Source organism: Aptenodytes patagonicus, chromosome 1 (assembly GCF_965638725.1).
Source record: "Aptenodytes patagonicus chromosome 1, bAptPat1.pri.cur, whole genome shotgun sequence".
Lineage (NCBI taxonomy): Eukaryota > Metazoa > Chordata > Aves > Sphenisciformes > Spheniscidae > Aptenodytes > Aptenodytes patagonicus.
The window spans coordinates 130,768,151-130,784,863 of record NC_134949.1 but is presented as its reverse complement, the minus strand read 5'-3'; the positions used below and the strand labels follow the sequence as shown (position 1 = coordinate 130,784,863).

General features: G+C 44.7%; 1 protein-coding gene across 1 annotated transcript in view; it reads left to right on the top strand.

Moving 5' to 3' along the window:
* Positions 1-15,239, top strand: part of TSPAN7 (tetraspanin 7) — a 102,582-nt gene extending 87,343 nt beyond the window's left edge. Inside the window, exons 5-8 of the mRNA XM_076355473.1 lie at positions 1,373-1,528; positions 6,074-6,157; positions 13,731-13,803; positions 14,127-15,239. Coding sequence (XP_076211588.1) covers positions 1,373-1,528; positions 6,074-6,157; positions 13,731-13,799 — 309 coding nt within the window. The 3' untranslated portion in view covers positions 13,800-13,803; positions 14,127-15,239. The remainder of the gene's footprint in view (positions 1-1,372; positions 1,529-6,073; positions 6,158-13,730; positions 13,804-14,126) is intronic.
* Positions 15,240-16,713: the final 1,474 nt, after the last annotated feature.

Here is a 16,713-nt window from a genome sequence, read left to right as displayed (position 1 = left end):
AACAGTGTATTTTCTCCAGAGGAGAAGGGGGTGGACGAATGTGCTGCTGAGGTCGGCAATGAAAGCTGTTCTGCGGCCGTACTGGAGGGATGGATTAGGTGCTCAGTGGAAGAGCCTTTCTGACCCACGGGGTGCGGCAGCAGGGCAATGGGAGGTTTCCTTGCCTTCCAGCAGGGCACAGGGCACGAGCAAATGCCACAGCATGGCCAAACTGGTTGGAGATGCCAACCACAAGGGACCGAGTCCACCAACTACAACACAGAGTGATAAAATTCACATTTAAATTCCTACTGGAAACTGTAGCACAGCAAGAAGCTATCCCTTCAGCTCACAATACATTCTATGAGCCAATTTGCTTTTCATATGATTGTAACTTGCTGAACGGCTGAAATTTTAATGTAATTGTATTGATGACTTCTAGATCTTCTTTAGAAATTGCAACTATTATGTTGGACCCCTCAGCGTGTTTGAAACTGTGCCTCTAACCTGGCTTCTCCGGGTTAGCAGATAAGCTCTAAACTGAGTGTATTCTGCCGTCAAATTGTCTGCCTAACGTTAACCTGTCTTTTGAACTTCTGATTCCTTGGAGTTGGCTAACCTAAATAGTTTTGAGTCACTGTTCAGTGTTTCTGTCGTAGCAAAATGTGCCTTTCATTTGTAGCTCTGTTTTTACAGGAACTGCATTTATAAGCCCTTTTCATGCAGAAAATCCAGCACATACTCCATATCTTTGAGTAGCTGTCTTCTAGCTTAGCATCTAGAGCAGAACATCCTTCCCAACTTACGGTTTTTCAGCTGATTTCATAGACACACTCTATGAACATACGGTCTCCTTCTATTCATGGCTCAGTGAATTTTCCTAGAAGTTATTCTGGTGAGTTAGGGAGCCTTGCTTCACCTTAGCAATTTGTACTAGTTTGACCCTGTATGTGTTACATGTAATTCTATGCAATGCTTTGGGTTTTTTAAGGCCATTTTTTTTTACCACATTGTGAGGCTCTGTCTTGAATTTCCAGGATCATCTTTAATCGAATAAATAAATAAGCAAAGGAAACAAACAAACAAACAAAACCCCAACAGACCTTCAACTAAAAAAGATGGCTTTATGGCTGGACCTTTGTCAAATGTTACAAATAATAGCTCTGCTCATAAACCACCTTTTTTTTAGTAGGTCATCTGCTCCCATCTTCTGTAAATGACATTCCTGATACTTTTGTGATAAATGGAGCGGGGGGTGGTATCTACTTTTCAAAACTGGAGACAACCTGTCTTTATTTTGATTATGAGCTTATTAAGTGGGCAGTGATGATTCTGTACTAGTTTTAGTTCTAGTTTGTTTCTTTGGTTTAAATCTGCCTCTTATTCCTCATAGCTGAGCTGCTGCGGCATTCAGAGCTACACCAACTGGAGCACCAGCCCTTACTTCTTCAAACACGGCATCCCTACAAGCTGTTGCATGAACTCCAGTGACTGTAATACTCAGGATCTGCGCAACATGACGGTGGCTGCCACTAAAGTAAACCAGAAGGTACCAGTAGCGTTGTGCCAGAGGCAATTGTTATGAAGCCATCCAGTACACCAGTGGAGCGTATGGCTACTTACAATTGCATTTCGTTTCAAATGGTTGGCTGATAACGTGTGTATTGGGCTGGAGTGATGGTAAGGACGGGCTTTGCTCCCCGCTTGCTTTCAAATTCTTTAAGCTGGCCTTTCTCAAATGACAAGGTGCAGCGACGATTCTGATGAGGAAGGGATTTGTTCCCCTTCCTCGCAGCAGAGGTTGAGGTACAGCACTGCACACGGAGGCAGTGCTGGCCGGCCGCAGGACCGCGAGTGGCACGTGTGCTCGACTCCCCTTGAGGGTTAGGTCGGTCAGCACTTCTCTGCTTCTCTGCTCGCTCCTGCTGAATGCAGTGGGTTTTTGCTGGGGACAAAGACGTAGCTAGGTGGAGGGAAGGACAGGTTTTACTCTTGCTTATGTTCAAACAGTAATTTCAGTGCCGGAGCCTAACTGTCACCCCAAACAGAGAAAACACGGGTGATGGACAACGAGTGTTGTGGTTGGCTGGTACATTTACAGCGACTCTTAAGAAGATCTTCGAACACGTGCTGCTGCAAGCATAGCACAGCCAAAGCGACCCCTCCCCTGGGGTCACCTGAAGGAGCAGGCTGGGAAAACAGAATAGGGTTGAGAAAGCAGGTTGGGAAAACAGGAAGAAAAGGAATAACTGGAGAATAAAAATACAGAAAACACAAAGCAAGGGAGGAATAAAGAGAAAAAACCGCAGCATATATAGCAGACTGCACTACAGAAATACAACTCAGGTTATTGCTTTAAGTGCTAGTGCATCATCAATTCTTTCTTTCTCACTTGAGATTTGCAAGAGACGCAACAGACGGTTTGTTGGTAAAAGGAATATTGTGGCCAAATCGTAAGTTGCAGCATATTTTCTTTTCTGTTTTTGTTTTCAGAGTTGAATTTAAAAAAATAAATAGAAGTCCTGAGTAGATAACAGGGGAAATGTGGAAATGCCTTTCTGTCTTCTGTTTCTGTCTTTTTCACCTCAGTCACCTGTGAATCAGGAGGTTGGAGTGGTGGCTGAGCACAGCCTGATACATCTTTCTTTGAACACCAGTCAAGTGGCCAACATTTTCTAGCATGTATTAAAAAAAGGATACTAGAGGATTATTTTCCACTAAGCCTTTCTTTTCTGTAATAGTTTAATGGGAGCCACTTGTTGCAGACATATGTGGAACATTAAGGACGTCCATCTGTTACAACTCACAGTGGCCACCAGCAAAGTAATCTTGCTGGGTTGCATGAGTATGAAGGATGAGCTGCTCCATTCAGTTGCACTTTGTGAACTTGTAGTAACTTTCTGCTTTTGTAGAAGTGGAAAGAAGGTGAGAGGCAGGACGGGGTGGATCTAGGGGATGTGCAGTACAGCCAGCATCCCCTGCAAGCAGAGTGCCTCCTGGGCAGCCCATCCTGAGCCCCTGCTTCTGCCCACCTTTCCAGCAGGAAAGCTTTCTGGTGTGACTGGTACTCTACCAGCAGGTCCCACCTTTCCAGTTCAGGACGGCCATGCGCTCTGAACCTTTCCTGGCTGCATAACTGAGCGGGTGCCATTTGCATTCCCACCACCGGTCTGATGTTTCCCCAAAGTGCCGGGCTTGCTCTGCGTGCTCTGCCTGCACAGAGAAATCCCTGTCCACTTGCGAGTTCCTCTTGGCAAAGGATGCCTGCAAAATTTTAGGAAGCAGCTGAGGGATGAATGAGCTTGTGCTAGTCCAGGGGTAGTAACACACTTCCAGCCGTGCTTGCTCCTAAGCGTCTCTCCTGCGAATGCACAACTTGCCTGACAGAAGAGGAATGCCGATTCCTCAGGAAGCAGTTGACTTAATTACTTGATTTAATTACCTAGGGGAAGTTTGAATGTCCTGCGACATCTGAAAAATTGTGTCCCATTTTCTGAGATAGCCATTTGTAATCAAAGGTTGTAAAGATTTCTGTTTAGCAGTTGTGAGATCTCAGAGTTGTCCCAAACGTTTGAGCAAGGTGGGATGTTTCTGAAAGGGGCGTGAGAATAAAAAGCAAGCAGGAAGAAATGTTGTGTGGCCCTATGCTTTCACTTCAGATAGGAAGCAAACGTCATTGCCTCTGACCCAAGCCCCTTACTCATCTTGGAAACAGGCACTTTGCTCTGTGTGTGTTGGAGAAAAAGGAAAATACATATTGTCTGTGTTGTGGAAGACCCTTGTTACCGTTCCTGTAGATAAGTATATTTGGAATACATCTTTTTGGTGGATCTTGCAAAACTATCAGTAAGACAAGTTCTCGATGAGCTAATCAAATTACTAGCTGTTTATGAGGACTAATGATGACTTATCCAAAGAGGATTAAATGAATGATCTAACTGCAGGACTAAAAGACAACATTCCTGGATTTTCTTTGCCAACTCTGCCACTAACTTGCTTAGTGACCTTGGGTAAATCATTTAGTCTCTCTGCCTGTTTCTTCATCTCAGATGGGACTAATACCTACCTTTAAGAGCTGTCATTAGGATTAGCTAATTAATGTTCATATAGTGCTTTTAATCTTCAGAGCTCATTACCAACAAATCTCTAGAACTACTTCTCTCTAAAATCTTAATAAAGGAACAGATGCACGGACTGAAGAATGATCGGATACTTGCTAAATTGTCACTTCTGTCCTCTGAATCAGCACCCAGATGTGCACACAGAGTGCTTCACTTACTTCTGTACTGTACATGCTTCTTGCACTCTCACTCCGTGCACAGTAAGGACTGAGCAATTAAGCCGTATTTATGTAATGCACTTCAGGAAACAGATGATTGTGCTTTGGGAAAACACAGTCTTCAAATGAGGAGAGCGATCAAAACTATCTCCCTTTCATGTTTTTTTAACAAGATCTTCTGTCTCCCTCAAATTATCATTGCTGTTAGATGTTGCATCTCTTGAAGGCTGTTGAACAGAACAGATTTCAGAAGAGCTGGGAGAACATTAATCCATGTCAGACAGAATGAAAGTACTGCTTGAGAAATCTAATCTCATTTCATAACATGTAAGACACACACAACTATAGTTGCTTGATGTGTTGAATAAGCAACCTTGAATCTGACATACTGTACACTGTTGTAAGACCTAATTAAGGATTAATGTGTACACTTAAACATTTCAGAACGGAATTACAGCTGTGCTGGTCCTCAGCTACTATTACGTTTACCACTTCATTACTCTCAGGATTACATAAAATGTCTTCTGATATTATAAAAGAGGTTAAAGAAATGATACAATTTAGTTCATGAATGGCCTGTCTCTAACAAAGGACATCGTCCTTTCCTTCTAGCTGTTATTTTTTACAAGCATCTCACGTTCTGAAGTCATGTGAAGAGTTGCTAAAGTGTTTGCAGAAGTGAGGGGGATGTGGGTGGAGGGGGAATGCGGAGACAATTCTGTCTTATTTGGACAGGAGTCCAAACTGGGAAAGGGAGCTCACTGTTATTTCTGTTTTTTCCAATTTCTGATAAAGTGGATAAAGTTATAACATTAAATAAAATGCCTTGGGACTGGCTTTACACTGACAGTGGTGTTGGTCATTTGAGGAAGCATGGCAAAAGGGGCCAAGAGGTGGCTTTGGATTGTGTGGGCAGATAGGTTTGTAATGAAAGAAAAAATAGACGTTACCCTTTTTTTCTTCAAGTTTTGTGTCACTTGTTTAGATTCATTTAGACAACGCAAACTAGGAAAGCTAATTTCAAACGCTTTTTTGAGGGATAGAGTAGGTGGGGGGAGAAACTTGGTGAAAATTATCATACTGAGGGGGACATCTCAAAAAAGCCTATCCAAGAGAAGGGCAGAAATGTGTATGAATCTTCTGGCCCCGGTGTGGTCTGTGAATGGAGGCACGAGGAAGCAAGTCAGTTGATGGAGTCAGGGTCTGAGCTAGAGAGAGAAAACTGAGTTTGGGGAGCAGGACAGGGAATTTTATGTCCAAGAGCAAATGAACCAAGAAACTTCATACAAAACCCTTGATAACTTTGTTATATGGTTTAAAGTTATGTACTGCTCAGTACCTCACCTGGTGTCCTTTGACTGGCGAAGGCAAGCAGAATGCCTCACTGGACACCTGAAGCATGCTTGTATTATTAAATATCTGGAGTATTAGGAGATCAGCATCATTTATTCATTTTTGACACCTGTGTTGTATTATAACATTACCTTATATTGTTACTGGTTTTGTTTCAGGTCAAAGCTATATTAATATTTTTAAAACAATGCGAACTGACTTTCTTTAATAAGACCTATAAAAATGAATGCCACATCACATTTAGCTTTTAAAAGTACCGAAATACATTTGTTTCTAAAAAGAACTGTCTTTGCCACCACTTTCCATCATTCACTCAGAATTGCTATTAAATAGAAAGGTGGCATTGTTGGAAATTACAGCAAAAATATTGCCTAGCCCAAGTCCATTTTAAATGGGAAATTTGTATGTATGCATTCGTGGCAGGGAAGGTCGATACAAGGAATGATTATGTTTGTTTTCCAGGGCTGTTACGACTTGGTGACCAGTTTTATGGAGACAAATATGGGAATCATAGCTGGAGTGGCTTTTGGGATTGCGTTCTCACAGGTAAGTGCATAAACACTTCCCTTCCCCCCCTTTTTTTCCCCTCTCTCTTTTTCTTTACCTGGACTTCAAGGAAGGAAGGATTATGGAAAGGGACTGAACTCAGCATGCTCATTAGTCCTGAGGTCATCTGTTCATTGATTTTCTTTTTTTCAACTTAAATGAAGTTTCTCCTTGGGAATATCAGTTACGGTTGAGCTAATGACTAGCTCAAGGAAAACAACTTGTCCCTCCACTGGGTCAAATAGAGGTTAACCTAGTAAAACATTGGCTTAAATGGAGCATAAACAGCTAAGAAGACAAATGGCTTATCCATTGTTTGGATAAGCTTCTGTCTTCTAAGCACTCTTATTTTTTCTTCAAGGAGTCTAGAATTCAAATAAGAGTGTACCTTCAGGCCTCCCCATCCTGGACCTGGAGCCTGGGGGGGCATCTGGTTTTGGGGACCGATTTTTTTAGTTTTTCTTTTAGCACTGAACACTGAGCAGAGATCTGCCAAAATCAGGTTATTAAACCAACTCCTTGCCTGCACCAAAAGGAGTTTGGCACGGGAGGGACAAGAGGAGAGCTAAGAAGGAAGGTGTTTGCTGCTCCCTGATATTCAAACTGCCTTTACCTAGGCAGGAGTTGGGGAAACTAAAGGTCTGGTCAGAATCTTCTGATCAAGAAGGGGCAGGAAAACACCTGCATCTTTCAACAAGATGCTCCTTTATACTAGTCACTTCGTGTGTGATAGCAAGGACTCTCCTGGAAACATGCAAAAATGAGAGAGAGGGAAACACGGGCAATGCAAAAGTGCTTGCAGAATGGTTCAGCAAAAATGCACAGCGACATGTATGATGCCTGAACCACTTCTACCTGAGAGGCAATCTGCCTTCTCTCTGCAGAGAGTACATAGTAGAACTGCAAATGTCGTATTCTAAAACGATCATGCAACTTTCATTTGCTTCATTCACACAATATTAAAAATCTGGGTCCTGAGGCAACACTGAAAATGTGAATATATCTGTTGAATGACTTATGTTTATCCAGTGGTTGGAAAAAATGAGGTGCTGGGGAAAATTATTTGACTTCTTCTTAAAACTCATGAATTCAGTTAGCAAGCTGTAGGTTTACACTGTGCTGCACTGGAAACAAGTGATTTGCCAGTGATGGGCAAGTGAATTAATGGGAGGGCTGTGGCTGCCCTCTTGCCCCTGCTGCCCCATGTGGTCAGACCGTGCTCGGCTGCACGGTGTTTTAGTCACATCTCGCTGAGGTTTAATTTGCTCAGCAGTTACAATAGCCTCCAGGTTCTTCAGAGTAACTGCCCCCAAGCCGTGTGGAAAATGGCCACCACGTCCTTTCAGTCAACGTACGCAGAACCCGAGGGAGCCCTAAAACTGTTTGGGCTCAGACCAGCTGACTGCCCTGCCTTGGGCATATCTGGAAACCTGATGCCTTCTAGCCTAGGTGTTGGATGTGAGAAGCCCATGATTTGGCCTGTCAGCCTGTTTTCATGTGGGCGTAAATGTTGGTTCATCATACCGCCAGCCACCCAGAGCATGTGCGTGGGTGTCAGGTCTTCAGGGTCCAGAAGCGGCGAAACCACCAGTCTGGAGCTGCTGGTGCATGGAGCAGGGGGAGGGTTGGTTGGTTGGGTTTTTTAATAGGCTATTCTAGTTCTTGTTGAATGGTTGTCTTGTACTCTTCTCCAACCTTGATTATGACTTGATTACTGCTATAGGACTCTGAGCTCTTATTTCAGTTTGGTTTCTAGACAGCCAGAAGGCGATAAAGCTTCTTTTCAAATGCTTCATGTAAAACTATCCAAAAGAAAAGTGGGATGAGTAGAATTTTACAATTCATACACTGCTGGGGTAAATGCCTCGGTCAGGACCAATGCTACCTGAAAGCCTTTAATCGGTGTATTGTATGTACGATAGGCAAAGCATCATCTTATTTTGCCTGAAAGTTGTTTGCAGCTGGGAGGGAGACTGTAGGAAGAGTGCAGCTGGAATTGTTAGTACTTTGGCACGTGCCGGGATGTTTACTCTAGGCCATCAGTTGTTTGTGAGCTCGACACAGGAAGGCGGGCGGCCAGTGCGGGCAAAGAGTGGTCCCTGCAACGGGAGCCCTTTGGCGCAAGGCGAGATTAGCGTGACAGGCTGCAGGCAGCACAGGGGGGAAGGCACTTTGCCGCTGCGGCTCCAAGTGAAGACCAAAGTATGTTTTGATGTGGCGCTGGCAGCTCATGCTGCCTGATGGCAGTGTGCGCCCTGCTGCCAGCTGGGGATGTCGCTCCCCTGCGTAAGTGTAAGGCTCTGGCACTCCGAGTAGATACTCAGCTGCTCGGGGTGTTTGTGGATGTGTAAAAAGGAGAAGAGAGGGGATGCAGGGGAGAAAAATGCATCTCTCCTGGGGTGTGAAGAATAGAAGGCAGCCAGTTGTCATTTACTGCCTAATCTGTTTTCCTGGACCCAATTAGGGACAGTGTTTACAAATTGATTTCAGGTTAACCGTGGCTGGCAGTAATGCCAAGCAGTGCTCCAGCTGTAGGCGAGGTTTTGCTGTTCCTACTGGGAATAGGTTTAATCTAAAAAAAAGACAAATTAGATCATGTTGCTCTTCTACAGTAAAGCATGCTCAACGGCCTTCCCTTCACATGATTTGTTAGGTGTTGACTAGCATGGGGAATGTGCTGATTCCCAGAAACAGGGGAAGTTGATGTAATGGCATTACACATCTTACAGGCCTGGCACAGACCTCCCAATGAGAGTCAGAGTTTTAAAAAAACTGCTGTGTTGCTGACATTGTCTGCACTGCTCCTCGGGTTTGAAATAATAATAATAATAAAACACAATTTGATTGTTTTTGGAATCAGATGCCAATGCTGACTTCCAGCTGGAATAATTTCAGTTTAGCAGGTGCTCTTCAGAGCAGCAAAATGATCACTGTGTTGTGCCCAACAGAGAATGAAATTATGCAAGCAGCATAGACGATGAAGAGTTTTGCCTAGATAAAACTACAGCACAGGCGTTAGCTTAAGAGGCACAAGAGGCAGGATTGGGGGCGGGTTATAGATTGTGGTTGCAGTAGAATCCCTTAGTAGGGGAGTCTCAGTGCAGTGTTAAGGCCAAATTATTCCTTTTGTACTGAAGGACTGGAAGCCAGGCGCTCTCCACGTGCTCAAAACCAGTTCCGAGCACGCACGGTTCCCATCGCTTGAAGGTATGTTCTCATGCGGCTACAGTCCCTCTCTACAGTGCAGCATCCACCTGCCTTCTTTACTGTTAACGTTTATGTGAGTAGCTCTCCCTGACTGCGGATGCAGTTCTGGTGCAGAGATCATCCACCTTGTCTGCTGCAACTCCTGTCTGAGTATAGGGAGGCTGAGACTTGGCCCTAGCACAGGATTACACCTCAGTCGCCCCTTGCGCCAGGGTTAGGGAGTGGGATCCGTATCGGGATCCAATATGTGACTCGAAATCTAAGATAAGACTGATTTTGTTGCTTCTAAATACTAATCGCTGTGGATTCAGCATGGAGATAAGACCTGTGCCAGAGGCATACCGCGGCACAGGAGGCTGACTCAGGTAAGCAATTTGTGACATGGAAAATTTGCTTCTTCTAAAATAGAGGCAGGGAACCTGGATGCTTGAAGATCTGCATATTGAGAATATGGCAAGGTAAATGATTCAAGTAAACAATTATTCCTGATGGATAAAAAAATCCAGTTTTAGCTTACCTGATCCACTGATGAATTCCCAGTTACTTCAGTGCATTTCTATTTATAGAAATTCTCTCAAAGAATGAGAAATCATGAAGACGATACCAAGACCCAAATTAAAATGGAAATTCAAATTGCACTTCAGTTTCTCTTCAGTATAATACGATGTAATAAATATGTCACGCAGGACAGCTTCCAGTCAAGGTTAACTCCTGCAAAATAACTATATTAAAAAGCCAGTTGTCATGTTTGCGGTGGGAGATAAGATTGCTAGGAAGTTGCTGTGGATGGATTTCAGTGGTCAGATCTGAGATATGCCTGAGATGACTGCTAGAAACCATGGAGAGATAAACAACACATGCACTGCATTCTGCTCTCTGGAATGAGCTTTGGCCAACAGGATGGTAGTAAAGAAGACGCACCTGAGAGATATGGATTTCCCAGTGCTCTAAGCCAAATAATTTGTCAGCATTATCAGGTTTCCTGCGGCAAGACCAGAGGTACCAAGACAAACTCTGTTTTCTGTGTAGTAGTTCAGAGGACCAAGATAATCTTAGAAAAAACAGAAGAAAGGGGAAAAGTGAGAGAGAATACAAATGCAGAACCAAGTCTGGCATCTTAGCACTCAAAAAACTGGGACTATTAAAAAAAAAATTAATAAGCTGATAAAAAGTTGAGATAGGGCACTTGAGAGACAATGGGAGTGAAGGGAAATGAATGCAACTTCTAGCAGCTACTTTCTTTGTGGGGATCCTTTTATGTCGATTCTTCTGGTTTTTCAAAAGAGCTGCAGGGACCTGCTGCACGATAGGATAAGGGGCTTCCTCCCAGCTGAAGAGCAGAGGTTGCAAGTGATCAAGCAAATGCAGAGAGCCGGGGGGGTGGAGAGCACTCATTTGTGGTTCGTGGACTGGGAGCCTCTAACCTGATTTAAATGCAGAGGACTGTAGTTATGACTGTAATGAAAGAGCACCGTGAGGAAAATTCAGCAACTTGGTACAGTATCGCCTCTTCTTGGCTACAGGAAGGACAGTACTCTTGTGGTTAAATGTGGAAGTCTACACACCTGGGAAAGTACGTGTTTTTGTATGTGTTCAAAGTACTTCTAAGATACTTATTATAGCTCTGCCATGTCCTGGTAATAGCTAGAAATGCTGTACAAAATGTGTATGTAATGCCTCGATATGCATGCCATTATTTTTGAAATACAGAAGTTTAACATTATGGTACTATAACCACTTAAATGCATAAACCAGCATACGGTCAGAGCCAAGAATTAATAAGTAAGTGGGCCAAAGATCAGAAAGATACATTCATGTGTAACCTGCCATTCGTCTTACGAGTGACTTGAGTAAATCAAAGCATTGTGACATCCCTGCAAATCCTACAAAGCTTAGACATGCTGATTATTAGAGTTACAGCCTGTGTAAAACAGAAGAATCCCTAATTAAAGGTAGCTGAGGAGGTCTGCTACAGCTGAAGGGGGAAAGAAAAGCCCATGGCTTCCTATTTGTACAGGCTGCAGCATCTTTCCCCTTGTAAACCTGATACGAGCAGCAGATTGTGTCCGGGAACAATGATGGCCATAATCTGGGTGCTTGTGATGGGAAATAATAGGTTCCTCGTTGCACAGGCATAAAAACAAAGAAAAGTAAACTTGAATGTACATACGTTATTGGCCATTGTAGGATGACGGAGGAACTGATTTGGGTCTGGGATGGAATTTGCTCATTGAAAATAAATAGGATTAAATACGCTGTGAAGTTCCTCTTAATGAAGAGTGCAGTAAGGCAGAGAAGTAACCTCTGAGAGCAGCTGAGGAAGGTGTGAGAAGGCTGAAAAGTACCACAGACACAGAAAAGGGATAGCGAAGCAGGTGGGACAGGGCCACCCAGAGGCACTTACTCTGTTCTGCCTGTCAAAGCACAGAGAAATAGATACCAGGGATGCGCTATGGGAAATCTCGTTCTCCAAAACCGAACTGAGCTGAAGAAACGTCGCACGAGTAAGCAGTGGGAGTGTTAAAGACTCTCTAGTAAACCCACAGAATGTGGTGGGTTTTCAGCAGCACTTCCCAAACAGCCAAATTGATAAAATCATCCTCCTGGTGACTGGAATATTTAAGCGTGGAAATCCGAAGCCCAGCCAGAATATGCTGGCATCCTCATCGTTGCTGGTCCGTGGACTCCCGGGTGAGTGCGTGAGCACTCCAGCTACCAAATAAGTTTCCTGCTGGCACACCCATCTAGCGAAGTTTAATAGAAAAGGCAACCAGATGACTAAAATGTCTTCTTGGTATCAAGTGAGATTTTCAAAAGCTGAGGAGGGTTTTCAGCACCCGCATCTCTTTTGGCAGTTGTGAAAATACAGCCCCCAAAACCTAGTAGCTTAGGTTTTTATTGGAGGTTGGTCAGGAGGTGTTATCTGTGCCCCACGTCTAGTTAAAACCAAGGCAGTGTCATCTTTGGTATTTGGTGCCAAAATCAGGGGTTGCATGTGGTAGACGGTGGGGATTCACACTGCTTTTAAAGATGACTCCAAACCCTTTTGGGATGCCCAGAGCAGTTCTGGTGGACACTGAAACAGGAGAGGGAGCGGTAGCGGCAGCGGCAAATTTCTGGCAAATGAAGTGTGTCCTGACCAGAAACGTGACATCTTAGGGCCAGAAAACAGTTTATCCGGATTTGAGGTACCCTGGCTTGGCCTTGCTCTGGGCTGATGCCAGCCCAAACCAAGCAATTGGCTGGTAGAGAAGATGTGTATTTTGATGACGATCACATTAACAGGGAGCACTGGTGGTCTAGGGGAAAGGACACACAGTCCCAAGCGTGAAACAGAAGAAGGAGCCAGTTTGGACAAGGAGCCAGCCAGGTGTTATCTACGCATGCTCTGCGGGGTCTGAGAGAGCTCCACTGATGCCAAAAGGTTGTGATCCCCCTCCTTAAGCACCGCTCCCTCGCCGTGCGCTCTGCCCGCAGCAGAAGGAGATGGGCAGAAGTGGTGCCCCACGGGCACGGGTGAGCCAGCTGGAGCAGCTGTGACACCCCTCGCTTGGAGCCAGGTGCAGGGAAGGCTGGTCCGTCTGCAGAGACGGCCCTCTCGCCTCGCCCCCGTAGCCAGGGATGAGCTGTAACAATCTGGATATGCTCATGAGTTAATTAATTGACCAATCCAAATGAGAAAAGCGAGGTTGAATTATTTATAGTATATTAACGCTGTTGGCATATGCAGGAAACGCTAACAAACTGCAATAGGCAAAACGTTGAAATGACTGAGTGCTTATTGACGAGTGGAAGCCAGGGATCTGTTTTCAATAATCTGAGTGACAGCCAAGGGAATAGCGAAAGCCCTTTTTTTAATTTATTTCCAGAGAAACGCTCCTTTCTCCAGCGCTGCATCATTTGTAGAGAAGCCATAACCACTCTGGGGCATTAGGAAGCTTTTCCCCAGCACACTGTTAACAAAGTTAAGGGGGCCGCCAGCTCTCGGTGGTGGTGGGCGGTGGCGAGGGACCCAGGTGGAGCTTGCGAGTGAACCGCAGCCGGTAGTGTGCTGATACCCCCGCCGGTTTACCCATCCACGTCTGACTTGGCCAGGCAATGACAACGGGTTTGAAAAGTAGTAAAAAGGCGTGCTGTCTATCAAATAAATATCCTCTGATAACAATCGAGAGGAAGATCCGATGAAGAAAGACGGGAGATTTTAGTGCTGTTTTTCTGATTAGACTGGTCCTTAAAATAGGGCATAAATATGTTGTGCATAATAACTCCAGAACATGAAATCTTTGCTTACCGTGGCCTCTCCTTTGCTCTGCGTTCATTTAATTTAACTTAATTTCTACTCTACTTCTATTCTTGTCCGGAACAGTTGATCGGGATGCTGCTGGCATGCTGTCTGTCCCGGTTTATTACTGCTAACCAGTACGAGATGGTGTAACAAGGTGAGCTCTCCCCGTTTTCTATGTGGTATGCTATATACGCTCTGGTATATTGTCGTGGCCGTGCTGCTGCTTCTGCTGAAGACAGCAGGCAAGTTTCAGATGCTCAGCATGTTCATCGAGAACTAAGTCTTCCCACGGGATTTTTTGCTTTGGGATTTTCATCCCAATATTCTGTCTGGCTGAAAAAAAAAGGGGGGAAAACATACTCTTGAATGCTTTGTCATTTCGGCTTTCTGCTTGAAAAGGGAGGGCAAAATACGCATCAAGAACGCTGTTAGCAACCAAAGCAACCCACTTCCTTTCTTTTATCCTCCCCGACCCAGTCTTTCAGGAGTGTGAAGTCCAGAGCCTGTCTCAAGATCAGGAGCTGCAGAATTGGAGAAAGACTGAAACGAATGTTATAGCACACACTGTCTCTCGCACGCACGCACACCCACACCCCCACAAGCAAGCACGTGCGCGCGCACACTCGCACCCCACCTCCCAAACTCTGTCCCATGCGTAGTGTACCATTCTGTGAAGTACCGCGGTGCCACCAAGAGCAGCCGGGTCCCCTCGGCCTCCGGACCCCGACCCCAACCCCGCGGCTCGGCGTAGGACGGCACCGTATGTATGTTCTTGGTCACACAATAGTTGCATCGTAAGTTAACAAAGGTAATTCATTAACAGCATTGATCGGGCTGTGCATGTAGTGACTGGAGGGCATAATTAGCCTTTCACCATGGTTAATAAGTGTTGCACACATTCATATAAACTGGTATATGAAATATATATTCTTTTGGTTTTATCTTAATTTCTTGTTTTGTTTATTGCTTTACTAAGGTTTTCATCCTTTCCCCCTTCCCCGCGCCTGCCCCCCTTCCCCAAAAACAAAGGAATCAGTAACATAACATAAAGATACTTGAAAATGATGTTAAAATGTTGTGCTTGAAGGGAACCGTTATTCCTGATGTTCTTCTACATCTTTGATTCTTACTCAGTGTTGTATGCCTAGTGCGTATCCCGGTAGGCTTTGTCTAGTGCATTTTGCCTCTGAACCTGATCCTGTGTAATACTGTTATTAAGCTGTGTTGTTGCTTACTGTGAAGGCAGGAATTTTGCTTCCTTTACTTTTATTAGGTAGTTATGAACTAATTGAACTGTGCTGTACTGCGGCCTTCATACTTTTTTCCTGTTCTTTCTTTTTCTTTCTTTTTGCATTGAGGTTGCAGCCACCAAATACACTGTTGAATCAAATCAAAATAAAAACACACGCAAAAAAAAAAATCACAAAAAAACCAGGCATATGAAGTATTTTTGGGGGAAAGCAAAAGTTTAAATCCTTTTTAAAAAAAATAGGACTTTTTTAATAATGCCTCTGTCTAGCATGCCAACGAGAATGCATTGATATTGTGAGTATTTGTGATATACGTATTAATAAATGGAACTATTACAGATTTCTAGCCGCTTCCTTTTCATTCTTTAGTCATAATAAAACTCTTCCAAGGGGGGACGTGGACATGAAACACAAGTGAACAGCTTGGAGCGACATGTCTTTATGCATATTTTAACAACTAACTTGCTTGTGACATAAAAAACGTTATTGCCCTGGAAAAAAAGAGAAAGAGCTGGAACTGCTTCAAAACTCCTAGAAAAACCTTCCACAGCTGGTTTCACCATGTGACAAATGCATACCCTCTGCTTTGCAATTTTTCTTCTTGTGACTGATACGATCGCAGCGTTTAATTACCCCGTTCTTAGCACTGCGCATGCTTTTGGCATTAAGCAGTTCTCTCTGATTTTGGTGAGGGTGAAGAGGGATTTGGGGTTGGGGGGTGGGTAATAGCCGTCTTTGCTGTGTTCATGGAAAGGCAGGCACTTATCTCTTTCTCATTTGAATACATGAGGTGTTGAAGATCTGATGGAAAGTCCATGACAGTTTAAACCTGGAAGTTTTGGACCGAGCCCTTACATTGGCAACGCAGACAGAGAAGAAGACTTGAGGAGGGAAGCCCTGTAGCCTTCCGGCTGTGGAGGAGCTGCGCAGCGCCTGTGTCCGCACAGCCCGTACAGCTGCCGGAGTCCCAGCCCGTCCTCCGTCCGTCTGTCCATCCGTCAGTGCCGCCCACCCGCTTACTGCGACCCTCCGCCTGGGGAGGGCTGCCCTGCGTGGTGCCTCCGGCACCAGCTCCCGACGAACCTTTGAGCGGTGCTGGCGCGGTCGGTGCGCTCTCACCCACAGCTAAAAGGGCTTGCAGCCGCACGGGCAAAAACCTTTCGGCATATGCCGAGGCAGCACGTCTTAAAACCCCCGGTGGCATCTTTGGCTTTACTCAGAGAGCACTTCCAGAGCAGGGAGGGGTGGGACCCTGATTGCTTTGCCAGGGGGATGGGAAATCAGTACTCCGTGTTGCTCTTGAAACACAGGTAATGGTTTTTATAGATTTGATCCACTGCCAAAACGAAAAGCTGCAATTTGCTGCTCGCTCTCTGCTTCTGTACTTGATTACAACTCAGAGCTTCACATTTGGCTTCTGTCACAATTTGCATTTTTCAGCCCGGCTCTGAAATACACAGCCCCACCATATGCGGTCTTCAGCAGGTTGTGTTCCTGTGGTGCACAGGAGCCGAAGCTCTGGCTGTGCTGAGAGCTGGGCGCACTGTAACGCACTTCCACAGGCCTGCTTTGTTCCGTGAAAAACATGAGCAACTCATATTTTCTTCATCACTTATGTTTTCCCTGTTACAAGTTGTTGGTAATGGGGACAAAAAGACTTAGTATTTTTGTGCGAGAGGGGCATTAAGGTGTTGGGGACTCTGAAGTGCATTTTGTGGCAGGATGCTGTTATGGCTGGGGGTGCACTGACTTCCAGCTGAAGACCTGTTTTCCCAAGGTCTTCTGTATCTGAGATGTTCCCCTACCATTGTAAA